Source organism: Callospermophilus lateralis, chromosome 13, assembly GCF_048772815.1.
Source record: "Callospermophilus lateralis isolate mCalLat2 chromosome 13, mCalLat2.hap1, whole genome shotgun sequence".
Lineage (NCBI taxonomy): Eukaryota > Metazoa > Chordata > Mammalia > Rodentia > Sciuridae > Callospermophilus > Callospermophilus lateralis.
Genome location: NC_135317.1, coordinates 105,553,726 through 105,581,343, shown reverse-complemented (window position 1 = coordinate 105,581,343; position 27,618 = coordinate 105,553,726). Strand labels below are relative to the sequence as shown.

At 32.4% G+C, this 27,618-nt stretch overlaps 1 protein-coding gene across 4 annotated transcripts in view; it reads right to left on the bottom strand.

Moving 5' to 3' along the window:
- Kifap3 (kinesin associated protein 3) overlaps positions 1–27,618 on the bottom strand; it is a 139,674-nt gene that overhangs the window by 17,494 nt on the left and 94,562 nt on the right. For all 4 annotated transcript variants that reach the window (XM_076872969.2, XM_076872968.1, XM_076872967.1 and 1 more), the window contains 2 exons: positions 18,537–18,726; positions 12,324–12,423 (listed from right to left, as the gene is read on the bottom strand). In XM_076872969.2, coding sequence (XP_076729084.1) covers positions 12,324–12,423; positions 18,537–18,726 — 290 coding nt within the window. The remainder of the gene's footprint in view (positions 1–12,323; positions 12,424–18,536; positions 18,727–27,618) is intronic.

Here is a 27,618-nt window from a genome sequence, read left to right as displayed (position 1 = left end):
CACCTCAGCAAGGGTGAAGCGCTAATAAGCAATAGAGTGAGACTCTTATCTCTAAATAAAATACAAAATAGGGCAGGGAATGTGGTGCTCAGTGGTTGAGTGCCTTTGAGTTCAATTCCCAGTACCAGAAAAAAAAAAAAAAAAAAAAAAAAAAAAGAAAGGAAAGGATTTCTTTTGTGTAATCAGATGGCTGTCATAGTAACTGACTTCAATAGTGAGAAAACAGAAAGTGATTTTTTAAATCATTTAATAATACTTTTATTTATATACATAAATATAATATATAAACACAAAATATATTTGTCTTTTCTATCATTCAAAATGGCCTTCTGAGGGTGAATTTCCTGACAGAGATAAAAAGCTGCCCAATTCCAACTGTTAACCACAAAGCAAGGCAGTAGAAAAGAAAGATACAAGGTCTAAGTGAAAAATAAATTTTATGTCTATTCATAGAACCACATAATTAATGTTGAGAGGTAATTATAATAAAAAAGAAAAAAATGAGATTTTTTTTGTACTTCACTATAAAGATGCACAAATTAATATATAAAATTCAGCTTAAATGTGATTTTGAAATTCTACTGATTTATTAAATAGATATTGATGATGTTTCTTTTGTGTATAGGGACCCATTTGATTAGATGGTTCAACAGATGTTCAATGCTATTTTTAAAAAAATATTTATTTGTTTATTTTAGTTTTAGGTGGATACAATATCTTTATTTTTTATTTTTATGTGGTGCTGAGGATGAAACCCAGTGCCTCACATGTGTTAGGTGAGCACTCTACCACTTGAGCCACAACCCCAGCCCCTTCAATGCTATTTTTATTCTAAGAATAGATCTTATAATATGGAGGTCAGGCTTTTTGAAATTTTCTTAAATACTATGGTACCTTTTTTATAACAAGAAGTTAAAAAGAATGTTCTGACTCTTATTAAAAAAAACTCATTAACTATCAATTTACATTGAAACTAAACATTCAACACAACCAAAGAAATAACTATTTATCTGAGGAGACAGAAGGGCTTGATCTTTTAAAAGCTTTAAAGTAGACCAATGTGACTTTTCATGGAGCATGCAGGCATGTCATCCCCTGCCCTCCCTGCTGTATTCCATGGACACCTTCTCTTAGTAACAAATGCTCTACATCTTCCTTCCAGGTTTGTCCTTGTAATCACTTGACTTGCTTGATAAAGTAAGTCACTTAAAAAGGAAGAAAAGCCAATAAAATGAATTACAAAGACAACAAGATCACACTGATTGCACTGTTGTCAAACATCTAGCTGAAATTCTGCAAATATGCAGTTGGCTGTGGTTTGGCATTAACAGCATGCAGCAGTAAGGAGGAGGAAATTTTATTCTCATTAACTGCTGCAGATTTACTGCCGTGAAAAAGGGCTATGTAACCTGAGATGTGACAGTACAGAAAGATCAAAGCCATGGACTGGAAACTAAATAAACCCTCTGGCTACTTCCTGCAAGGAAAATTCACTTTGGCAATGTAAAACAGAGCCCAGTTAAAAACTACTCTCAGTTTTATGAGCTGTCATAGCAGCTCAAGTGGTTTGGACCGGCTGAGTTCAGAACATTATATTTCCTTGTTTTTGTCTTAGATACTTCTATAAGAGATTTTATAGACTCCCCACCCCCCCCCCTTTAAAAACACAACAACAACAAAAAACTTTTTAGTTGGAACTGACCCTATAGCCACTACACAGCTGAAGCAGGCAGGCCTTCCTCTGCACATTCCTTTCTCATTTACCAGGACTTAATCCTTCCCTCTTAGATGTAGTTAGTGTATAAATTTAATAATTCATCCATAGTCTGTACAATTCCTACTCAAAATAAGTGCAAATCAGTTTATATAGCCCATATGGCTCATATCTGGAATGATTATAGGTGATGTAAAGAATATGGGAATTAATTAATATTACATATAAAAACTGAAAGGCCCTAAGTTTCAACTATTTAAAAAAATTAAGAAAAATTCCAGTTTAATGTTTTTAATAAGAAAAATTTAACAAAAATACTTAAATCACATTAAAACACAGATGGGATCAAATAGACATACCTTAAATTAGAAAACATCCCTGATTAAGAAGCAAGGGTAGTATCAATGAAACCATGCTTAAAGGAACTAGAAGACGAGCTGCTCTAGTTCTCTTGTGTTTTTTGAGGGGGGCAGTGCTTATGAATCAACTGCATGCACTGTGGTTCCTCTTATTAGAGTTTGAATAAGCCAGCCACTATAAAGGTGATTGGCATTCTGTTTCCTTCAACAATCTCATATTTTAAATGAGAGCACTTTCTAGGCCCACTATATCACGTGCAGAGCAGTCATCTTTGCTTAAAAGTTTTGACTTTCTCTCCATTAAATTTATAACTACTTATATCTGTATAGCCAACAAAAATGTATTTAATACATGTGAAAAATCTATAAACTTTAACACCAGATAGTCATTCTTAAATGGTGGTGGTATAATTAACTTCCCAGTAAGGACTGGATTAACTCCCATATCAATTCTCTCAGTACAAAGCTACACCATAATCATTGTGTTAACATTTTTACAGGATACAGTCAGTTACATTATTTCATTTGTGCTAAATTTCTTCTCCTAAATGAAAGTCCTAATAAAGTGACAATAAAATTTTTTGGGGGGCGGGAATATCTTTGGCTTTAGAAACAGCTAGTGTGCATTCCTAAGAAAACTTTGCTCAGATTACCAGATAGGAAATCAACAATAAGTTGATGAGTGCAGTTCTATCACCATTTTTTTTGTTTCTAAATTTCTAAAGGCAAATAAATAACTGAAAATATTTTTCTAGCTCAGGACTATAATTCCTCTAGGGTAAAACATCTTCCCAAGTTACAGGATTCTATGCCTTGATTTTTGGCTCCTATTTCTATATTTCAGTAAAGTTTACAGTTTGCTAATGCTGATGTGTGATAATCTAATAAAATCTGGCTTTAAATGTTATAGGCCCAATTTACTAATAAAACCTAATTCAATTCTCCCTGGGAAATACAAATCATTAGTGTCCAAGTTGTGGAACTAAATTTCCTTGCCTTCTCAATGCTAGAATTAAGTCATCTTTACAAAAATTCCAAACAAATAAGACAAACAATATCAATGTATAATAAGTCCATGAGGATTTATTTGTAAGCATAAAAATAAAATCATGTAAGCAAAAATGTACACTGGTTAATTAGCCAAATAAATTATTTGTGTGGGTCTATACTTTACAACTAAGATAATTCCATTCATTTCACTAATTTTTATACAACTGAATTTAACTGTAGAGAATTTAGTGAACTACTTAAGAGAATTTAAAGGTAGTGAGCTAATTGCACAATGTGTTAACGAACTCTTAGCAGTTTGTTGCCAAGAAAATCTAAAGTACCAATTTGCAGTAAACTGTGCCAAATGCATTAAAACAGAACAGGTACACAAATTTGTGGTGTTGCAGGACAGACACTATATCTCTTACTATGAACTTTAATAACATTTAATCTAAACTTGGTACTGCGCCGTTCACTGATAGGCTCATGTATCTGCTTGATATCTGGAGGGATAATGGTGTAACAGAGTGCTGGCTCCTACTGTAAGGGTAAAATTTCTAAGCTGTTTCTAAACTGCAAGGCCTGAGTTAAAGTGTAAAAGACCGGGCATTGTAAAGCTTTGAGGCTTGGGTTAAAAAGTAAAAGACCAAGTATTGTTAAGTTCCCCTGCTATCCCCAAAACTTGAAATCCCTGTAGCTGTTAGGACAATACCCGAATTGCCCAGTAAATATTCACACTGACTCCCTGGTTGTCTAATAACTTGGGACCCTGTGAAGCCTGGCACGTAGGCATTGCAGGACCTAAACCAATCAGTTTAAAAACGTACCCCGCTTAGGAGTGACCAATCACCCCTGCCCCATTTGTTCCCGCCAATGAATGTACTAATCATGTCTCAGAGTTATTGTTTAATTTTCCCTCACCTCATGATGGTTTGTTCTGATGTATGCAAAGCCCCCGCCCTTCTCAAAAAGTGTACTTAAGCACTGCTTGACCTCTGCTCTGGGCTCTGGGCTGCTCTCCCTTCCTGAGCGAGCCTGCCTGGAGTCTCAGCGCAATGAATTGGATCCTCAATAAATCCCCTTCTGCCAATTGCATAAAGTCAGTCTCTTGGTGGTCTCTTCCTCCAACGCTTCGCCGGACCCTTACACTACCAGTCTTCCTTCTTTATTAGCTACCTCATTCTAGGGTAGACCCTTGAAAACCTTTGAGTCTTAATTTCCACATTGTTAAAATAGCAACTCTGCAGTATTCACCTCACACATTTGTTGATGATCAAATGCAATATATGAAGACATGAAAGTCTTAGTATACTCAGATTTTTTAAAAAGACATTTTATTCTTTGAAATTTTTAGAATGCTCCTAACACATTCCATTTTCTTAAATAAAAAAGTTACTGGTAGAGGGCTGGGGCTGTAGCTCAGTGTCAGAGCACTTGCCTTGCATATGTGAGGCACTGGGTTCAATCCTCAGCACCACATAAAAATAAACAAATAAAATAAAGGCATGCTGTCCATCTACAACTATAATTTTTTTAAAGTTATTGGTAGAATTGTTAATGGAGTATTCAGAAAGAAAAATGAGATTTCATGTAAGGATTGTGTTAGAGCAAGACTCTCCTGCTATAAAAACTTTCACTTGCCTTGGTTTGATTTTCTCATCAGAAATGTGTTGTTAGACAGTTACTGCTACTCACATTTTCCATTTTTTTTTTACCATCCCACAGGTTTAGAAGCTTAAAATAATCACTTCATTACCTTACGTATAATTTTCTATGTCATATGGAATTATTTCTTAGAATCATTTTATCTATTTTAAGAAATTTTTTCACATACTTCTACTTCACTAATACTGATGAAGGTGGGAAGAACTTAAAATTATTTCTATAGGTTATATCTAGGTACAGACAGGATATATTACTGGGCTTGAAACAAATGTTAATATATATTAAAATTAATGTCATTTGTGTAACAATATCATTTATTATACAAATTTGCATAGATCTAGATATTTTTAGATTGAATCATTTACTCTGCCTGAAACAGTGCAGTTTTTTTTAACAAGTCAGTACCTGTCTTGTTACCCAGTCCTGCAGTTGCTATAAAGAAGTTCTACTATATGTGTTTTAATCATGGTTTGGCCAAATTCTATTGGGAAACAACTCTTGCAGACTCTTCCCAATCTAGATTCAGCTAAGAACAAATATTAGGAACTCATCAAATGTGCCTGTTAAGAGCAAATAGCAAATAAAATGTGTAACAGATTCCTGCATATAAGGCATTCAATAAGTTTTAGTTTTTAGAATATTACATAGTATTTAATAACAGGCTTTCTTAAAATCAAAATATGCTTATATACTAAGAATAAACCAAGAGGCTCTATTATCATGTTTTAACATAAGCAAAAGAAAATACCAAACCCTACCATCACTTTGAATTACCATAATTACAGATGTGGCAGTGCCATATCCAATTTATGCTATCAAAACATCATATATGAATAACAATTTTATAAAAAAGGTTTTTCAATAAGAAAGAAGCAAAATAAAAGATCTCTGGTCAGTTCTTTAAAAAGGTGAAGAATTTTATGTAAGGTGAAGATCTGTTTATTGCTAAACATATTTATTTTTAATAATTTTTTTTTAGTTGTAGATGAACACAATACCTTTATTTTATTTTTATGTGGTGCTGAGGATCGAACCCAGTGCCTTCCACATGCAAGGCAAGCACTCTACCACTGAGCTATGCCCCCCCCCCCCGCCAGCCCCTAAATGTATCTATTTTGATTTATTCTGACCTTCATAGATAGAATTTAATTAGAATACTAGTGTGATATAATCTGGAAAAAATCTGTGGCACAAAAGTAGGTATTGAAAAAAATGTGTCTTCTATAGGTAAGTATACTTCATAACACTTGGTGGTATTTATCTTCTTTAACACATAACAACTTTTATATCTTCTCTGTTTATATTTGGTTCTTTGAAAAGGATAAAATACTGGAAATTAAGTGTCTGACTTAAAGGAAATGGACAACTCAAGGTGCTTGTTTTATAGTTCCAAATGCCTTCCACTTAGGTTTCATCAACTTAAGTTCTATAAGAACTGTATGACAGTACTTCTTTGCTCTAATGTAAAACCTTGACAATTGGCAGGTAAAAATGGTACCTGGCTATTTTGTAATACCATGTCTGGAAAAATGATAAAATTCAGGAGTTTAAATAAGAAAAAAGCTATGATCGTCTTTGATAAAAATTTAGTAATAAACTGAAATAAAGCAATGTTTTAGTTAATGATTATCTTTAAGAGAGTTATGTATTTACCACTTACTTTAGTTCTTATAATACTGAACAAATGATCAGGCTCAATGTCTATCAAAGCAAATGTTTCTGGGAGACTCTTTTCACTTTTTAAAAAACTTTCCATATAATATCCATACTACTGCTACAGTGATGAAGCTGACCAACACTTAAATTATTAGAACAAATTAGAGTGTGCATTATCCATTAAAAATTGACAGAAGACTTATCAAAGAAAGAATTTCATGGGTATATTTATTTTTATTTCAATAATAAAAGGGCTTCTTTGGTTGGCCAAATCAGGGTTGTAAAATGGACAACAATTTGACTGCTTTTTTGAATAATTACTTTAAAGTAAACTCATATATAACTATCAATTAACGTAGTTCTATAAATTCTACAATAATACCTTTTAGTAAGCTAATATGAAATTTTGAGATTATTTTTCTCAAGTGAAAAAAATGGCGAAAACTATGTACTGGGTATAATTAAGGTGGCCCTAAAAAGGTCTAATATTTACATGTAGAATCCTAGTCATAGGAAAAAATCATACATTAAAGAATTTTGATGAAAGTATATGTTTTACATTTTCAAGAAGTAATGCATTGTGGCTGGGGTTGTGGCTCAGCAGTAGAGCGCTCACCTAGCACATGCTGGGTTTGATCCTCAGCACCACATAGAAAGGAAGGAAGGAAGGAAGGAAGGAAGGAAGGAAGGAAGATATTGTGTCCAACTACAACTAAAAAAAAGAAAGAAAGGAAAAAAAAGTAATGCATTACTTCAATTCGGCATGATTTTTAAAAGTACAATTAACATTTCAACTGTGATTTAATATTAGAAAAAAATAAGAATGAAAGGTACATATGTTTAATATATAATAAGTTTAATGTACAAAATGTTAATGCTGAATTATTATAAGAAAGAAAAAAGGGGCTCTAACACATAGAGAAAATGGAGGTGTAAGAATCAGATGGCTCAGAAAATGCACACATCCAGTTCACTTTGACCTCAGTGAAATGGTCAGTAAATGACATCACTCTGCCAACCACAAAGAACGCCTGGCTCTCTGAAAAATATTTTTCAAAGCCCTAAGGAAACCTAAGCAGTCTCTTATTATTTTTTTTCCAGTTTATGAAAATTGGATTCCTATAAAAGGAAAACCGGCCATTTTTACTGCAACAAAAACTGATTTGTAAAAGCTGGAAGCAGTTTAAAAATACTCTTAACATGAGGTTCTTGTTAGTCTTGAAAAGTAAGAGTTATAATAAAAAATCGGTCCAAAAATATGGTATGGATACATGGTATATAACAGGAAAAAAAGCTATAGTCTTGGTCCTATTATTTTTAATTAGCTTCAATAGCAAGTTCCACTTTACTTTCTAACACCAGTTCAGATTTGGGGAAGGGAAGATTTACATTTGACACCCTGGGATCGGCAACTCCATAGCTAAGGCCCTGGAGCCCTAATGCATTTTGCATTAACTTTAAATGTCAGGAAATCCTGGCGCCAAGAGGTTCAAACCAATAGTGATACACGTTTAAAACCCAGGTTTCTCTGTCAACTGCCAGTATCTATTTTATCAAACATGTAGTCTCTCTAGTAGAATGAGATAGATGAGTTTAACAGTTTTCACTGTTTCCAATTCAACTGCCTTGATATATTACAAAAATGCAGGATTGCAGACTAAGAAGGACCCTTGAGTTGGATTTTAAGAAAAACACCAATTTGAACTGTTTAAATCTTCTCATCTGGCTTGGTTTCTCAAATTTTAACACATTTGTCTTATTATTACACTTTGTCAATTTAGGAAAAAATTCATCGAACAATTAAAAAACAAAAAACCCTCATGACATACCAATTAGTAATTTATTCTTTACTTTGCAGGAACTTGAGTTCATGTACTTGAGATCATGTAAATCTGCTCAAATTTTAAAATGTTCAAAAACCAGCAAAGACTGGCAACCACGAGAGCTGTCTGATGAGCATTCCCCTTGGCACTGTCACATTCTGTTTCATGTTTCATCCCACATATCACTGTCAGTCATATCATTAAAAACATTGGTAATGATAAAAATTCACATTTTGTACATTAATCTTTTATTATTCTTTTTCCAGATAACTTGGCTATGCTTATTTATCAAAGCCATATGATAAAGAAGCAGGGAAAGAATTTATAAGTCATATGGACCATTTTTCTGATTTAAAGAGAGAAAAAAAGCTCTCAATAAATAACATTTCCTCTTTTTACATGTATTTAGAGAACTAGTGTTTTCAATATTTAAGATCCCAATTAAGACATAATTCTTTTATAGATAGCTTAAATTCTTCATCATGTCTGTTTATTCTCACCTTCACAGGGGTGATGAGGAATAGGAATTCAACAATTTCTGCTTAACATTTCTTGAAATACAGTCCTATTTAAAAATCATTTAAAATAAAGAACTTCAGCAAAGTTTTAAGTCAGTGTTATTTAATCTAATGATTTTTAAATGTACCTACTGGATATCAGAAGCTGAAAGGTAGTCACTAAAATTTCATATCTGGACATTAAGTAGAAAAATTATCATAAGATATGTGAATAATTATATAGCAATTTAAAATACTTGAACCGTTACAGAATTAAAAAATTTAAAAAAAGCCAGACCTAAGATCCATGGTCTTTTGGTATCAAAGATCACAGGAGTCCTACCAAAAGAAGCATAACTAACCAAAAATTATTGAGTAAATGAAAAAAAAAAAAGCATATGATTCCCGAGTGGGTCAGTAAAACAGAAAATGGAAAAGAATAATTATAAATATTTGGCTATATTTATAGTCTGTATCTCTATTGTAACAATTCGGGGTCCCTACAAAAAAACTGATGAAACACATTGTAAATTATTTCATCTGGAAATAAAAAGTGATATAGTTATGTGATGTAAGGCCTGAAGGATTATAAAAGACAAGAGATGAAAGACTTAACTTTCTCAGAGGAAGTTTGTTTTTTAAAGGGCAAGCAATTCTCAAATCAAAATGATTATAATAAATAGGTTTATTACTCTTTTGACTTGAAGAAGTCTAGTTAGTTTTACTAACTAATCCTTTAGGTCAACATTACTATGATGTGTCTTTTATGAAGTAAAAGAAGCTACTTAAATTTATTTTGAGCAATGAAAAAGAACTGAAGGTTCTAAAAGGATTTTACCAAAGTCATTTAAAAGACTTATGAACTAAGCAATAAAATCCTGAAATCTTTGGATCTAATATATAATTTAGCTACTAAATTACTTTTAAAATATTTTTAAAATAAAATAACCATTTTGAATATGAGAAATGAGAGATTTTGCTGAATTTGGCTCATAAAATTGTCATTTTGTATATTCATTTTAGTGAAAAATGTTTAGTTTCTTTAAAGTCATAATATGTAAAAAATGAAAGCAAGTCTTCTTCAAATAAGTAATGCGTAATGCATAATCAGTAGCAGTTTGCTTTCTTTAGGTTGGCAGTATCTGAAGAAGGTACAAAAATAATGTTTTGCTCATAGTAAGACATAAATGAAAGGAATAATTTAATAATTACAATGGTAGAATCTTATAACTGCCATAAGCAAAATCATTTAATATAAATATTGGATCATATACCCAAATAATTTCTTCCTTTTTTAATTAAATTTCAGAAGACATTTATCCAGTAAATTGTCACATGACATAGTACTTATAATGATTAAACAGAGCCTCTATTTGAATAATTAAGTAATCAAAAGTCATTTGCTTTTTGGTATTTAACCATGGTTAGTTTTTATTTCCTGAGGCAAGAAATTTCTTACTATGACAATCCAGTTTATTGATAAAACTGTTTCTAAAATGCTATTATTTATTTGAAGACCATTATAGAACAATGAACTAGGCACTTCATGTAATACTCCTATGTTTTTCTACCATGCTTTTAAACTCTGGGTCATAATCATCAATAAGTTGTGAAATCAACTTAGTGCGTGGCAATCTCCATTTAACAAATGAAAGGAATAAAACAACATGCCATTATACACTATAGGTTTTAAGAGTGAATATCATTTTAAGAGATTTTGTTAATTTATCATTGTGGAATTATAAGAATAATATTTTAAGAAATTTTTGTTTTACACACATGTATAGAGGTAGATACATATAAATAAATAAATATGTATCTATGCTTGAGGCTGCAATATGAAAGGTACTTCTTTTTTGTTTATTATTTTTTTAATATTTATTTTTTATTTTATTTTTGAGAGAGAGAGAGAGAGAGAGAGAGAGAAAGAATTTTTAGTATTTATTTTTTAGTTTCCGGCGGACACAACATCTTTGTTTGTATGTGGTGCTGAGGATCGAACCTGAGCCGCACACACGCCAGGCGAGCATGCTCGACCGCTTGAGCCACATCCCCAGCCCCGTAATATTTATTTTTTAGTTGTAGATGGACACAATACCTTTATTTTACTTATTTATTTTTATGTGGTACTGAGGATTGAACCATTGCCTCACCCGTGCTAGGCAAGCTCTCTACCGCTGAGCCACAACCCCAGACCTCCTGTTTATTTATTTATTTTTTTACTTTTGCAGTGCTGGGAATTGAACTCAGGGCCTTAAGCATGCTAGGCAAGTGCTCTACCATTGAGCTACACCTCCATTTCTCAACACTGAAAGTTTATTTCTTTTAATGTGGTCTGTGGTCAAGAAGGCTTAAAAGTCATGGGCATGTTTTGTTTCCTCCAAATTAGGATCATGTTATGCTGTGAAGAACAAAAGCTTTAATGACTTATAGACCTCAAGATCAAATTTTTGCTCTATAATACTACCTGTGTGAGTTGGTTACTTAAATATAAAATTTACAGCTTTGACTCTTTATTTGTAGAACAGATATAATTCTGCTTTAAAATGTTGGTGTGAGGTTAAAATAAAAAAAAAATGAATGTTAGTAAAACAGATTCTCCATAACAGATCATCATTAGTGGTTGCAGCAATTATTATAACTGAATTAAAATAGCTTCTTACAAGTAGTCATAATATATTGGTCACACTGTAGTTTGTTCATTTAAAAAATACATAATGTAATTCTCAAATAGAAAACATACAATTTTAGAAGCAGAAATTAAATCCATAATTTTAAAAAAATATAGTTTTAAAGAAAAATAAGATCATACCTTTCACTAAAGTAGCTTAATATGAAATTTCAACAGTCAGTCTGAATTAAAATACTGTACCTCTAGGCATAGTATAAAGGGGAAGATATTGTTTACATTTTTAAAGCCAGATTTTAAAAAAAATCTATGCAACATTAGTAATGAAGCTGGATATCAGCTAAGGGAAACTTTGTAATAACTGTAAAACACTGGCTTGTCAAGTATTTTTTCCTTAAATCCACCTATGACAGAAAAGTCTTCAATTTAGTCAAAGCATCCACTTTTTAATACGTATGAATTGTTGTTAAAATATACATCTTGTCTTCTTATTTTATGGGCTTTGAGAAGTGCTCAGGAAAGAGTATGTATTCATTAACTTGGCAAAAGTACTGTCTGTTTCTATATCTTCCAAAATGATGAAGTATATATATATTTTTTCAAATCTGTAATCTCCATTTTTATACACAAAAAATGTGAATTCGCAAATTACTTTAAAATCAAACAAACATGTTCTTGAAAAGTTTGAAGATTTCCCCCCCGCTCTTAATGAAAAAGAAAATAAGGAGGGCTGGGGATGTGGCTCAAGCGGTGGTGCGCTTGCCTGGCATGCGTGTGGCCCGGGTTCGATCCTCAGCACCACATACAGACAAAGATGTTGTGTCCGCCAAATACTAAAAAATAAATATTAAAATTCTCTCTCCCTCTCTCTCCTCTCTCTCACTCTTTCTTAAAAAAAAAAAAAAAAAAAAAAGAAAATGAGGAGTGAAAAGAATTCTGGTTTTTCAAAGGAAACACCATACATCAGATTTTTCTTGGAAGACTGTTTACCTGCCAGGAAATGAATGCTGCCCAACTACGTCTCCGTTTTGAAGATGATAATCGTTGAAGAAATCTGGACTTATGGCTCCTTCGGAGGCAATTAATCCATCTAGAAAGAAGAAAAATGGTATTTGTGAAATATATTTGTAAGGAATAAAAAGGAAACTACCCTATCAAGCAACACATTAAGAAAATAACCTGCATATTTAATCTGAAATAAAAATATTAGCAGGTTAGCATGTCATGCTGTTCTCTCTATGAGTATTCATAGAAGACCACACATATCAAGAGTTTGTTCAATAGTTCTGCACAATAACTCAATTTATTGAGCATCAACTACGTGCAAGGTAATACTAGCATAGGGATAGATAAGATGGTCTATGCCTTCAAGGGTTTACAGTCCTGTGGAGAAGACAGACAGGAAGAGGTAAGGAGGTGAGGCAAGGGGTGGAGGCACAGTAAGAACAGTCCATGCTAAGCAAACAGCATCAACAGGCAAAAGCATTGAACAGCAGGGTGTTTTGTAACAGAACAATACTTGAGTACATTTTACATTTTATACCAAGACAGCTTCAATTGTGTAGCATGATTAGGGAATCAGATATATCAAATAAGTGAATCTCTAAACAATCTCTAAACAAGTGTGACAATTTAAATGACCAATGTTAAAACACAAAAATTTATTAGAAATCTTCATAAATACAGTTTATACTCCATGTGTTCTTAGAAGGTATTCTATATAAAATGTAAATACTTCTTAGTGACTTGATTGTTATTATAAATATTATTTATTACACAATAATGCCCTAAGGTTACCAAATGTGTTTGACTTGCACTGCTAAAAATGGCTTTCTATTACTCATTTTTTGAGCTCTTTGTTTAAAAGTGCTTCCTTTCTTAAATCTAGGACTTTGTAATTAATTCTTTCTTTTTTTTTTTTTTTTTGCTGATTTTGAAGTTGTATTACTTTCTCATCTGCTCCAATCTAAGAATCTAGATAAGCTATTTTTACATAAATAAAAATAAATTAAGACTAAAAAGCATTTGAGGAAAAAAGACCCGTGTGATGGTTTTGGGACTGTCCTATGTGTTGAACAAATTCTTTAGGGTCTGCATGGCTGTGAGAACTTTCAAAACTTCCTTTTCTTAAAGTATGATGGGTTGTAGAGTCTAGATATAAATATTGGTTAGGTTATACCCACCACACTATTATAAATCTGGCACACAGTAGGCAAATTACTCAGTTACCAGCTGATTGTTTTATACCTAACACATGCATAATAATACTGGGATAGATCCTGTGGGAAATATAAAAAATTATAATACATAACCTCTGTTTAAAAATATAATAATATAATTTATTAATAAATAAGATACAACAAAAGTAGACATATTCGAAATGAGTATTAGAGGCAATAAAAGCTCTGGAGGGATTACTGTGTTTTATGGGGTTTTAGAAAACCCTACCTGGGGAGAGGTGGGGCAGAGTTGTAAATGACTGGAGTCTTGAAACACAGGTAGTATTTAAATGAAAAATCTGAGGGAAAAGGGTATTAAAGATCAAGTATATGGTAAACAAAGTAACAGTGGGCGAATGAATAAGTGAGGTTATTTGTGTTTCCATTAGACTCCCTTACTACTCATTTGGTACACATATCCATTTGTGACACATCATATATTGATGACTATGATTATTATTTAATTATTATTGTTGAATTGTTAATGGATACCTTTTGTATCCATTAACAATTACATACAAAATACAAAACAATTAAATACAAAATACTTGAGCTTCCATTAAAAGTGTCATAATGTTTAGTCCAGTTTTTATGTCTGAAAGTTAAAGATTCTATAAGTTAAAAGACCTGATAAACCCTGAAAAACTTCAAAAAAAAAAAAAAAGGAATTTACTGGAAATGCCAAGATACCATACACTGAGAGTGAAGCTGTTATAATTTTTAAAAACCCATTTCATATGTATCTAAGGTTTTGTGAAAATGTGGCTAAAATTAACAAGTTGAAGATTAAAAAATTAAAATAACTGTTAAATTAAAACTAAATAATTGAGGATCAAGTTTTAATAAACCTGCTAATTTGAGATGATCAAAGATATGTAAAATACAAATGTGGAATCAAAGGTATTCCAAAAATTGAAAATGAATGCAAAAAATGTTTTTTATGCCAACAGAATAGAAGCTTTTAAAACTCAGAAACATAGTATTTTGAGATATAAATACAACCAAGTGAAAAGATGGTTTGTATTTATGAAATACAAACTACTAAACTGAGTCAGATTAGGAAGAAATTAAGTTTAAAAACTGATCAAATTCTCAAAATCATATCTTGTTTCAGAGTTCCTATCATCTTAAAAGAAAACAATGAGTAGCAAAAGGATAAATGGTGTACTGGGAACTTTTACAAACCGGGACATCATCAAAACAGAGTTCAAACTGAAAATGCTTGAGGTTACATAAGGTTCAGCCAGATATTCCATAAACACAGAATACAACTAGCCTAATAATATAATAAGCCTGATCTTATATAAATAAAAAAGTAAATTTATACTTTTGAAATGTATTTTTATTACTCCTAGGGCACTGCAGCTTAAATAAACTGTGGCTTTCATGGTGTTCATTCACCCTTGACAATGGGCACTCTTTCTTCACTAAAACAAGGTATAAAAGTACCATTAAAGTTTCATCTCACATACCCCCAACTTCTTTGGAAATATCTGATTCTTAACATTTTGCAACCAAAATTATTTCTTTTAGGGAAATACCAAAAATTCTATCTTCTTGGTTACCCTGATATACTAGGAGTGTCCTTTTTAAGTTCCATGTTGTTTCAATGATAACAACAAAGAATTAAAAAATTTTATATAACATTTAAATGGCTAGAGAACAAAAGGAAAACAGATGCAATACACCACAGCACTCTAAGCTGCACATAAACACTTGGGTTATTAAATTACATGAATTGCCTAGTTATAGAACACATCACTGAGGACACACCTTTCTGAAATCTCCTAGTGATGATCGTAAATAAGACAGCTATGAACAAATGAAGTATAAACTGGAACAGTGATGAAATCAAAGCACATATATCAACTCTTTGAGTTTTGAAAGCCAGTTAAAAAATCATTGTGAATACAAGTAAAAAATTTTAAAACTCAGTATCTTCTAATTTATTGTTACTAAAATAAACTTTAGACTGTGATTTTTACAACAATCTTGAGACAAAAACAAACTGTTTTAAGCTGTGTATTCTAGGAATATATTTACATGCTAAGAATAAGATTCTCCATGATGGATAATAATAATAAAAAAGGAAAAAGTCATTTAGAAATGTGTACAGCCTTATAAATTATAATATACTTCCTCTATAGTTAAAAAGTACCAAAGCAAACAGATTTACTTTCATAACAAAGGAAATTAATCAATGAATATAATTTTAGACTTTAGGAAAAAATACTGGAACTAAAGGAGATGCTAGGTACAAAATACCAAGATTTTTTTTTCTTTTTTTTTTGGCACTAGGGTTGAACCCAGGGGTGCTCTACCCCTGAGCTACATCCTGAGCCCTTTCTACTTTTTATTTTGAAACAGGGTTTCATTAAGTTGTTGAGGCTGTCCTTGAACTTGTGATTCTCCTGCCTTAGACTCTTAGTTGATGAAATTATAGGTGTAAGCCAACATGCCTGGCAACTAACGTTCCCTTTTAAAGAAAAAAAGACAAAGGAAACCCAGATATATTTTGGCTGATATTTAACAGTCTGCAAACACAGAGGACAATACAAATGACTAGAAAGTAACATATATCATCTAATTTTAAAATAAAACATAAGACCCAGGGAATAATAGACCATGAAGTTTAATCTCTGTGGCTAAAAAGTTACTAGAGCTACTTTTAACAGAAGCAGCCTAAATTTTCATGGAGACTTAGGGGTTTAATAAGATAGTTCAAACTTCAAAAGTATATGTAGTACTACAAATTTATCTGATGTTTCTGAGCTATGACAGCACACAATAAATAAAAAGGAACTGATGTTATCTAGATGTCCATGAGAAACATCAAGAAATGATACAGACATTCATTTAGCCTGTGGATTCAGGGAAAATAAACCAGGTAAAATGATTCATGAATTAAAAAAATAGACAGCTTGCTGTGAGAACTGAATTTCTACATTCAAGGTATAAAATTTCTGTCAAATGCCTACCATATCATCAGGCTAAGGTTACTAAAAAGAAAAATATTCAGGATATCTAATGATACTATTTCATCCCTCAAAAGTATTTAAATTCACTTATTTTTCCATCAGTTACTGCATTTCTAAACTTTGGTATATAAAAATATATGTAATTCAGTTTTTCCACAAACTTACAAATTACACATTTTTGTTATAAAGTAACAGAAAAATGTCAATAATTTTCATTTTAAGAGGTTAATTTAAACGAATTAATTTTAGAATGTAATATAATTAAAAAATATGTTCTAAAATTTTAATTAAAATAACAAAATTGAACAGTGGGGTGCTTGATAGTTTCATTCAACTTTGCAAACTGGTAATTGATTCACACTGTCAGGTTTCTATCAATTTTCAAAGCAAGAAAATTGATTCAAAGAATATTCTGATTCCTATAAATAAAAAAAATTCTTATATATTTTACTTCATGAATTCAGAATATGTAGGGAACAATAGCTACTCGCTATTACTGAACTAAGAAATTCTAGTTGGTTGAAATTAATGATATAGTCCATCTGGTTTGAAACCCAAAGCAGCATTTCAAAACTATACTGTAAAGTTCTGTTAGGAAGAAATCTATCAATTTTCCAAGTACTTATATGCATAAGTAGTTGCAGATTTTATGACAATATTTTTTTGGAAAAACTTAAGAGTGTGACCATTATGTAAAGTTGCAGATTTTATGCATAATAGTTGCAGATTTTATGACAATATTGTTTTGGAAAAACTTAAGAGTGTGACCATTATGTAAAGCTTTCTAAAAAAATTGTTCCGGTATTACTTTAAAATAATTTATTACTAAACTATCTTCAGTGCAAGATTAGGATGAATGGAATACTCATTAATATGATCATGTGGTGGTGACAATTATGTGGTGAAATATGGTTAAGCATAAATTTTCCAGGATTCATGTATCTACATCAAATATAAAGATAATATATATTGCACAACACCCATATGAAAACATATGGATAAATATGTGAATAGTACTAGTGATTAGATATGATATTATTTTTTAGTGATTACAGGTGATGGTAATTTATACAATCAATATTCACTGATCACACACAAATAGGTCTTATTAATACATGTAAAACATTTGTAAAATTTACATTGAGAGCACTTAGCAAATTTATGGTAGGAACACATAGTTGGAAAAATAAAGAGTAGGTCATTAATTCAGATATAATTACTTTAATGCTTTTTTCTTTGTTGTTAGTGTTCAAACCCAGGGCTGCAAGCACTATACCACTGAGGTATATCCTTAGCTCTAATGCTTTTTATTTCTTCGCTAGAAATCCTTTCCTTCCTCTTTTCAATTAAATGATCTCAATGGAGTAATAGTAATATTGACAACAGTGCAAAATACTGAAAGCCACAATATACAAAATATTACCCATCTTAGTTCCAGACTTATCCCTGGAAAAAGGCAGCATGACATAATCAACAAGTTATAATATACATAAGGTTCATGTAAATATTAAATTTTACCTTGAAAACATCAGCAGAGTAAGAAAGAAACCATTGCTATAAAGTACTTAAAAGTCTTTCCAATACTCACCAAGTAGTTTATTTTTTGAAATGACAGCAAAATTAAACTATTAAGATTAAATACATAGGAAAACAAAATATAAACTAGTAAGTTGTACATTTAATAAACTCAGAATAGAGGAAAATGATTGCTACATTTTGAAACAGAAGTTAGAAATCTGGACAATGTCAGTTTAAGTGAAACATTCTAGAAAATAATCTAAGAGCTGCCCACTCTTTTTAAATGGAGATCATAAAAAAGACTAAGTAGGAAAAATTGAAGGTGAATTGCTGTTTGTTTTGTGTATATATATGTTACACCTGAAGTTATTAGCAGAAGACCAATTATGTTAAGAAATGCTTACAAACTTGGAAATGTGCAAGATTGGTAGACCAAAATCTGTATTTATGGCACTGGGACCAACAGTTTACTTTGGCTATCATCCTACCTGAGCTGTAGAAAAGGTCAGGTCTTTCCAGAATATCTCCGTCATGAATGTATGGCTCAATTCTATCATCACCATACAAGTACTGCTCACTCTCGTCCATCTGGCGGCTCTCCACCATCTCCAGCCACTGAGAGTTATGCCAGCGAAACTTCTCACTCTGAATTTTCTTAGCCCATTCTTCATCATATTCCTATTGAAAGCAAATATTCAACTATTACTATATTAGCTCAATCTCTTGGTATTCAATAGCAATACTTATATCTCACAAGTAAAGAACTTTTAGAACTGTTTATTTATTTATTGCACTAGGGATTGAACCAGAGTTGCTTAACCACTGAGCCACATCCTCAGCCTTTTAAAATATTTATTGAGAGAATAGGTCTCGCTGAGTTGTTTAAGGCCTCACTAAGTTGCTGAGGCTGGCTTTGAACTCAAATCCTTCTGCCTTAGTCTCCTGAGCCACTAGGATTACAGGTGCGAGTCTCTATGCCCAGCCAAGAAATTTTAGAACCTTCATTTGGGTCAGAAGGCACATTAAAAATACCTGTTCAGAATTATTTTATGTAATAGCCAAAGTCTCTTTGGATTAACAATCACTAATGACAATGAGAAGCACTGTAAGAATTTAAAGTTCACAAATTCTTCTTTAAATATTATCTAAATATTGCCAAAATTTAAATAAACAACCAGAATTTTGCTTTCCATGGATTCTTGTGGCTATAATTATTTGTGGCACTAATGACAGGTGGCTAACATGACCTCTTTTGATATATTTTTTAGTCTAGATAATACTATAGGAAGAAAGCACTATTAAAGCACTGCTTCTAACTACTGAAAATAAATACTGCTGAAAATAATTACTACAGAAAATAAATAGCATTGCTGAATTTAATTTTGCTCAACCACAAAATAATGTTGTTTTACTTAAAATTATTTGTCAGGGTCACTGTAGAATGAATTCTACACTGGATAGAAGGTAATAAATGGCCTCCAATGTCAACTTTCAGCTTTAATATTCTGTGAATGGGTTAAATTGTTGAGTAAATAATGGTAGAAAGGGTATAATAAATGGATATTACATTAAATAACCAAGTATGTTCTCAGTCATGTTTTCTCTGACTTGGCCATAATTGAAGTGTGTTAGGGAAAGAACAAAGTTGAAAACATGCACAGAGATGTTGTTACAAGCAGTTTCACTGGCTATAGTTTTGGTAGTTCACCTTGTTTTTTCAAAATTTAATATTAAGTGATGCCTAATTACAGAAAACAGCTATTATGGCTGCTTCTAAGTAATTTAGCCTAAATGCAGACTATAGCTCTGAGCCTCTTTAAAATTTATATGACCCCAACAGTATACTTTTTGGTTTCATATGTGACTCTGTGTATGTGGTCAATAAAGTTAGCTACAAAAAAAAAAAAAAAAGATACTGTAATGTTAGAAATAGCAAGATAATTTACAAGGATATGATTGTACATACTTACAGTTAAAGCAAAGGACCAACTTATGAATTATACCCAGTGAGGTAAAACACTTAGCTCATAAACAGAGGGCAAAATGGTGTTTGGGAAAGAAACTGCCCATGTTAGTGGGTTTTTTTCTAAAAGATAAGTAAGTTATAGGTCACCCAAACTCCAAGAATTTGCCTTATTATAATAAGTCCTATTAGATCCATATTAAACATTGGAACTAATTTGAGCTTGTTTCATTTGGTAAGAGATAAAAAGCTAATTTTTCACCCTGGTAAAAAAATTTAAAATCTGACTAAATTATCTGAATAAAGAGGTATTCAAGGATAACAGAAAAACATAGGATCTGATTGTTTAATTATAATAGTTTCAAGCATATGAATTCCTAGTGAAAAAGGGGGAGTTGAATGAAATGTTCCAAACTATGCTGTCAAAGAAGGCATATACCACAATGAATTCCACACATATATAATTACAGTGTACTAATTAAAATAATGATAGGGGGCTGGGGATGGGGCTCAGCAATAGAGCGATTGCCTAGCCTGTGCGAGGCACTGGGTTCAATCCTTAGCACCACATAAAAATAAATAAATAAAGATATTGTTTCCAAATACAACTAAAAAAATATTTAAAAAATAATGCTAGAAGAGAGATGGGTGGATCATGGGGAGGCAGGAAGGGAGGGAAAGGGAAGGTATTGGAGAATGACCAAATTATGTACATGCATGAATATGCATAATTAATCCCACTATTATGTATAATTATAATGTAAGTTAATGAAACAACATTAGGAGTTAAAATTCAGTCAAGTGCCCAAAGCATATAAAATGTGGAACTTGCTATTTCAGTGAGTAAAGCTTGCTTCCTAAGAATACCTGTGAAATAATCCTTAAATGACATATTCACAAACTGTAGTTAGCCTCGTAGGTAATGTTCTCTATGAAGAAAAAAAACTACTGAGTTGTCACCTTATGCCCTCTTATGAGATTTTAGTAATCTAATTTAATGATAACAAAAAATATAACAAATATTGCTGAGAGCCATAGCCAAGTAGGAATAACGCATGGCAATTTCCTTGTCATCCTACCCAATGTTGCTTAGAGGGAGGACTCTCCATTGTGGAAATGGGCTTGCCTTGGACCCAGGTCATTTGCAGTGACATTGCATGAATGTTTGAGAGTTTTGGTTGAAAGGTGACCCTGCTCAGGGATTAGGGTGGATGGGGGGGGGGTTTTAGGGCGGTTCCAGGTTTAGGGTGGATCCTGCTGGGAATAGCATCCTACTGCCTCAGGCGCCCGCGGCAAAATATAAATGTAGAAATAAGTAACAAAGATGTCTCTTCACACATGATTCCTTCAGCCTTATCATCCTATGAGCTCAGAGCAATACTTTTATTCTCGAACTTCCACGCACAAGCTCAAGTTTTTTCTTTTCTTTTTTTATATTATATACTTAAATTTTTATTTGTTCTTTTTAGTTATACATGACAGTAGAATGTGTTTTGACATATTATACAGACATGGAGTATAACTTCCCATTCTTGTGGTGTACATGATGTAGAATTACACTGGTTGTATATTCATATATGAACATAGAGGGTTATGTCTGGTTACAAAGTGTGTATGTATGTATGTGTGTGGTGTGTGTGTGTGTATTTTTGTTTATTTGTTTCTTTAAAGAGACTATTTGACAAAAATCCAAATGTACAAACTAAAAACATCCATGAGCATTCATGGCTAACTTTTGACACTCTCTTGGTAAAGCTGATTTTTTAAGGCAGTAAGTTCACACAGAACCTAGCATCACATGTAACGAGACTACCCTTAGCACTCTTCTAAAGTCTTCATCTCTCTCTATGTCAGTTTGTGATAGGATTAGCCTACAGAACCAGTACCTCTCTTAGCATTATAAGGCTCAAAAAGCATAGTAGTAAGGATGAAGATTGTACTGTTACTTTCTTCTTTAAAGTAATTTATTATGATTTTAAGTATTTTTTACTATAAAACAATAGGTTTAATATCTGTGACTAACATAATGATTAACTTATGCATTACTACTTATCACAATGAAAACACTATGGTTTTCTCGATTCTTTAAAAAAAAAAGAGCAAAACAAAGTTTTTCCTTAGGAAATATGAGATAGAATGTTATTATATACCAAACCGTCATTATCCAGAATATTGAAAATTACATCTTACAAAAAGACCCAACAATATTTACAGAATCTATTACAATGACAAGCAGTGTTTTCATAAGAGGTGGCCTTGAGATTTTGTATGTATGTACTTTTTTTGTTATAGATCATAGGTTGAAAATTGACCAAAAAAAAAAAAAAAAAAAAAAACCCCTTGAGCAGGTAGTGTCCAGGCTTTAAAAGTTCCCCTATTTTTAAAGTCTTAAAGAATTAAAACATGATTTTTTGAAAATATTTGGATTTTCATAATTTCAAAGGGAATATTTTCATCATTGAAATTCAAAAATTACAAAAAATAGAGACTCATCACCAAAATAATGCTATATATCCTACCAGTTTATTTATTTTTGCGGGGGGACTCGGGGGCTGGCACTAGGGATTGAGCCCAGGGGCTTTATGAATGTGATACAGTCCCAAAACTATTTTTTTTTTTTTGAGTTAGGGTCTCACTAAGTTTAGGGCCTCACAAGTCTCTGAGACAGGACTTGAACTTGAGATCCTCTTGTTTATTTCTCCTAAATTGCCAGGATTACAGGTGAGAGCCGTCACATTTGGCTTCCCACCAGTTTTTTTTTTTTTTTTTTCATTTGTTCTGATTAGTTCCACATGACAGTAGAATGCATTTTGACACAATATACATTAACGGAGCGTAACTTCTCATTTGTCTGGTTGTACATGATGTAGAACTACACAGGTCACGTAATCGTATGTGCACATAGGGTAATAATGTCCAATTCATTCTACAGTCATTCCTACCCTCACACCCCCTCCATCCCACCAGTTTTAATGGCATTTTAAATTCCAATATCAATGGGTACTTTTGAAAAATATTTTAAAATGTATATACTTTTAAATTTAGAGGCTTGGGGCTGGGGATGTGGCTCAAGTGGTAGCGTGCTCACCTGGCACGCATGCGGCCCGGGTTTGATCCTCAGCACCACATACAAACAAAGATGTTGTGTCCACTGAAAACTAAAAAATAAATATTAAAAAATTCTCTCTCTCTCTCTCTCTCTCTCTCTCTAAAAATGAAACACTTGTAAGATATTGTACTTTGGCCATAAGTTTGTTTTAGTTTGTGATAATATAGCCTCAGGTTTCAAACATGTAACAAATACAGCATCTTAGAATAAAATATTGGCATTTAGTTAACAAGTATTCATTTAAGTAGTTACACTTTATTCTTTGGAGTAAGTATTAGAATCAAATGAGACAGCAGTGTTTTGCTATATGAAGGTAATCACTCATCTATATGTTTCTGAAAAGTTTTATCAGATTTTTTTGAAAATCGAAGCTTTAGCTTATGACTATTGAGATCCTATTTAGCAATTGTAGTAAATTAATAGGATAAGACAGTGGTCTTGATAGTTTAAATTTTAGGAAAAGTTCAAAAGCACATTTTAGGCACTGATATTAAGTCAACTGCCACCTACTACTATTGTTCTATTTTTTAAAAAGATAATTTTAAGGCTGAAAATGTGAAAAAGAGAATCTTAAAATATATTTCCCAAGATAAAATGTATCAACAACTTAATATTCCACCTCCCCCACCCCTCAAACAACTTTTTTCCTTTTTATTTCTTTCCTCTTCCATTTCAGTGAAAACCAAGTAAAAAGTTTAGTCATACTCCAAAGGATCATATTCCAGTGCCCTTATCCTATCTTCCACAGCACTCTGGAATGCCCAACAACACAGTTTGGTAGCCCTGGAAAAATCAGTTTCTTTGTATTTCAGAGTCTGGGCTTACACATAATATGGAAGGGCACTAAATTAGGAATCAGGAGATCTGTTTTCCAGTGCTGGCTCTGATACCCACTGGAGTATGCACATTTCTCAAGGTATCTTAATCTCTGTTGGCCTGATTCTTCATTTGCACAATGAAACAAATCTAGGACTTACTCAAGTTCTAACACTTTAAGACTAAAAGCCTATACTTAATGTTATGACTTCATAAAGTCACTGAAATTATTATCTCAAATAATTGAAAAATACTGGTATAGTATAGGAGTTTCTTTTTAAAAGTTAAAAAGCTACTCAAAAATGAATATCCAGGGTTAAAATGTTCACTGAAGTAAACATAATTAACTAAAGTCAATTCTAGCCCTCCAGCCATGAACAGGTAAAGAAACATGATATATATACACAATGGAATATTACTCAGCCAGAAAAAAGAATGACTATAACTTCTGCTGGTATATGGAGACTATCATGCTAAGTGAAATAACCCAATCCCCCAAAACCAAAGGCCAAATGTTTTCTCTGTTACATAAATGCTAACACACAATGATGGTGGAGGGGGCATATAGAAAAGTTTAGTGGATTAGACAAAGGGGAATGAAGGGAAGGGAGAGAGGAGGGAACAGGAAAGACAGTAGAATGAATCGGACATAACTTTCCTATTTTCATACATGAATATACCACCAGTGAAATTCCACATCATGTATAATCACAAAAGTGGGATACTAATTAGAATGTTATACTTCATGTATATATAATATGTCAAAATACATTCTACTATCATGTACATCAAAAAAAAAAAACAAATAAAAAAAGATTTAAAAAAATCAATTGTAACACCTTCTCCCAATCTCTACTCCCCTGGTAATGCCCACTGCCCACCCTCTTTATCAGGCAGTGACTATGAGAACTCAGAGACAGCATTTCAGTCACCTCTAGGATGCCATCATCTTAGATCTAACAAGCTTTTGTGGCAATATTCTAGGGATATAGTTGGTTTTTGTTCACGTTGAAACACTTCTTTTTATGAGGATTATACTTTGTGTCCTGGCTTTGAGCCTTGACTTTATCCTGTATTTAGAAGACAAAATGTCTTGTATTCTCTTCTCAGCTTCTGACAGTATGATCTTAAGCACTCAGTTTCCAGAAATTCTAAAGTGTCACAAAAGACTTATGGTTTGATTTTACATGGAATGTGCCATCCTTTTTGAAGTCCTACATCATTTTGTTTATTACTTAACCAGTAAAACATTATGAAGCCTTAACCAGCCTATTATCAGAGTCTGTTCACTATCAGGAAAACTCTTTTGTCCCTGGCTTCCGTCACACCTTGTATCTGATCAACACACTATAGGACAACATAGGACTACAGAGATCTGCTTTGTGTTCTAACGTAACTGATGGAAAACAGATTTTCCTTTCTCCTTTAAAGTGGCAGCCCCTTAATTGAGACTGTAATATGGTTTATTTAATACACTTTTTCATACTAAATTACAGCAGGTCTAGAGTAATTTAGCTATTCATTATAATTAAGGCAGCAGCTATTAAAAAGATGCTTTTATGTCTTAGAAAAACATTTCTCTGAATGATACACATATACACAAATTAAACACACACATAATAAAGTTATTGACTTTTATGCACATACTCTCTGAACTGTCCCAAGTGTCACCTCTAGACTTGGCCATGGCATTTTCTAATCAGATCTCTAAGTACAATTATATCCTAAAACAATCTCTGCTTAAAATACTGAGGAGGCTAACCTGTACAATGTCATTTTAAATATGCCAAGTCAGGCCTCAAAGTAAAAGGCAGAACTAAATGAAATTTATTTAAGAAATCATGATTTTTCTCTTTCATACTATGCTTGGGTTCTTTTAAGTCCAACTGTTGCCAATTAAAGGAAAAAAATAAAGCAATATACATAAGAAACAGGCAAGGAATACACACACACATTTGTGTAAATATAAATTTTTGTGTATTTAAATTCCAACAAGCTGGAAAAATATCCTGAATTTCTGTCTTTTTGTTTATGAAATATAAAATAAACTATAAAACAGGGCTAACAAAACTTATTAAATCCAATTTGTATGAAATTAAAAAAATAAAAACATCAAACTCACATTGAAAAAATTAAAATTTACTAAGCCTGAAAAATAAGCAAGAAGTGAACCAGGTGAACCAGGGTCTTGAACCTTATAGGAGCATACCAGCAGAAAGGCAAAGCCATGTCATTATTTTGTCCATCTCTAACTATTTTTCTATAACTATATATTGCCCATCTATAACTGTTTCTTATAACTGGACAGAATTCCTTTATTTATTTTTATGTGGTGCTAAGGGTTGAACCCAGTGCCTCACTCATGCAAGTTCTCTGCCACTGAGTTACTGCCCTAGCCCAGCAATGTTACTTATGTTGGTTTTTCTGGAAGAATGTGGGATGTTTCCATGGCCTGGTGCCCTTCTATTAGCTCTACTGGACTTCACTTCTGAGAAAATGAACCATGAGTATGATTTAATGCAGCAGCACAGCACGCATGCCACATTACATGAATCATCCACGTGTGATATCTTTAAACACTCCCAGTTTAATAAGTCCGGTTTTTCTATGTAAATGTTTCAGACTAAGGTTTTCCACAGTGTGAAATGATCTGTGATTATGTGGCAAGACATCAAATAGTTACTTTGTAAATCCAGTTTAGAGATTCATAGATTGTGAACTAAATCGTTCAATTTACTTGTTCCAATTTTTTTTGTACTCACTCAAAAGTGATAAAACAGCATCTCAGAGAGCCATAATGCGCATAGCTTGTGGTTATATCATGAAAATAATAAAACATAAACATAATTTTCTTTGTAACTTTAGATTTTAATGCTAAGATCTACAAGTTCCTTCAAGGAGGTAGGGTCAGCAAAGTAAAATGAAGACTAAAAATGCTCATTGGATTTAGATAAATGAAGGTCCGGGTTACTTTGTTGAGTACCATTTTCATACAGCAGAGGAGACAGAAGAAAGCAGGCAGGTTGTGTGCAGCAATATACACTACAGATTTAAAAAAATCTTTTTAAAAATACATAGAATCTGGCACATCCCTGGTATAAGGCCCAAGACCAGCAGAGGACTGTTGGAGCAGCATAATTTCTCAATTAGAGGCTGTAGGGTCAGCATGTTTCTACCCCAAGACTTAGATTATCCTCTGTTCATATCTCTCTAGTCATGTATACTTTAAAAATCTCCCAAGTTGCTGGGTGTGGTAGGGGCACTCCTTCAATCCCAGAAACTCGGGAGGCTGAGGCAGAGGATTGCAAGTTCAAGCCAGCCTCAGAAACTCAGTGAGGCCCTAGATAAGGGCTGGGGATGTGGCTCGGTGGTTAAGTGCCCCTGGGTTCAATCCCTGGAACCAAAAGTAAAAAAAAAAAAAAAAAGAAAAAGAAAAATCCAAAGTCATGAATAACATGAAGATTTTTTATATTTCCCATCATTCCAAAGCAATTGCAACTTACAAAGCAAGTGTATGCATATAACAAAAATTAGCTTATTTTTGAAAAAAGTTAGTCTGAACTGTTTAAAAACCTTAAGTTAAACTTAAATTTTTTTCAAACTGAAAAAAATAGTTAACACAAAATTTGATTTATTTAAGAGATTTAATGGCAAACTATAAAAATTATTAGTTTTAACAGAA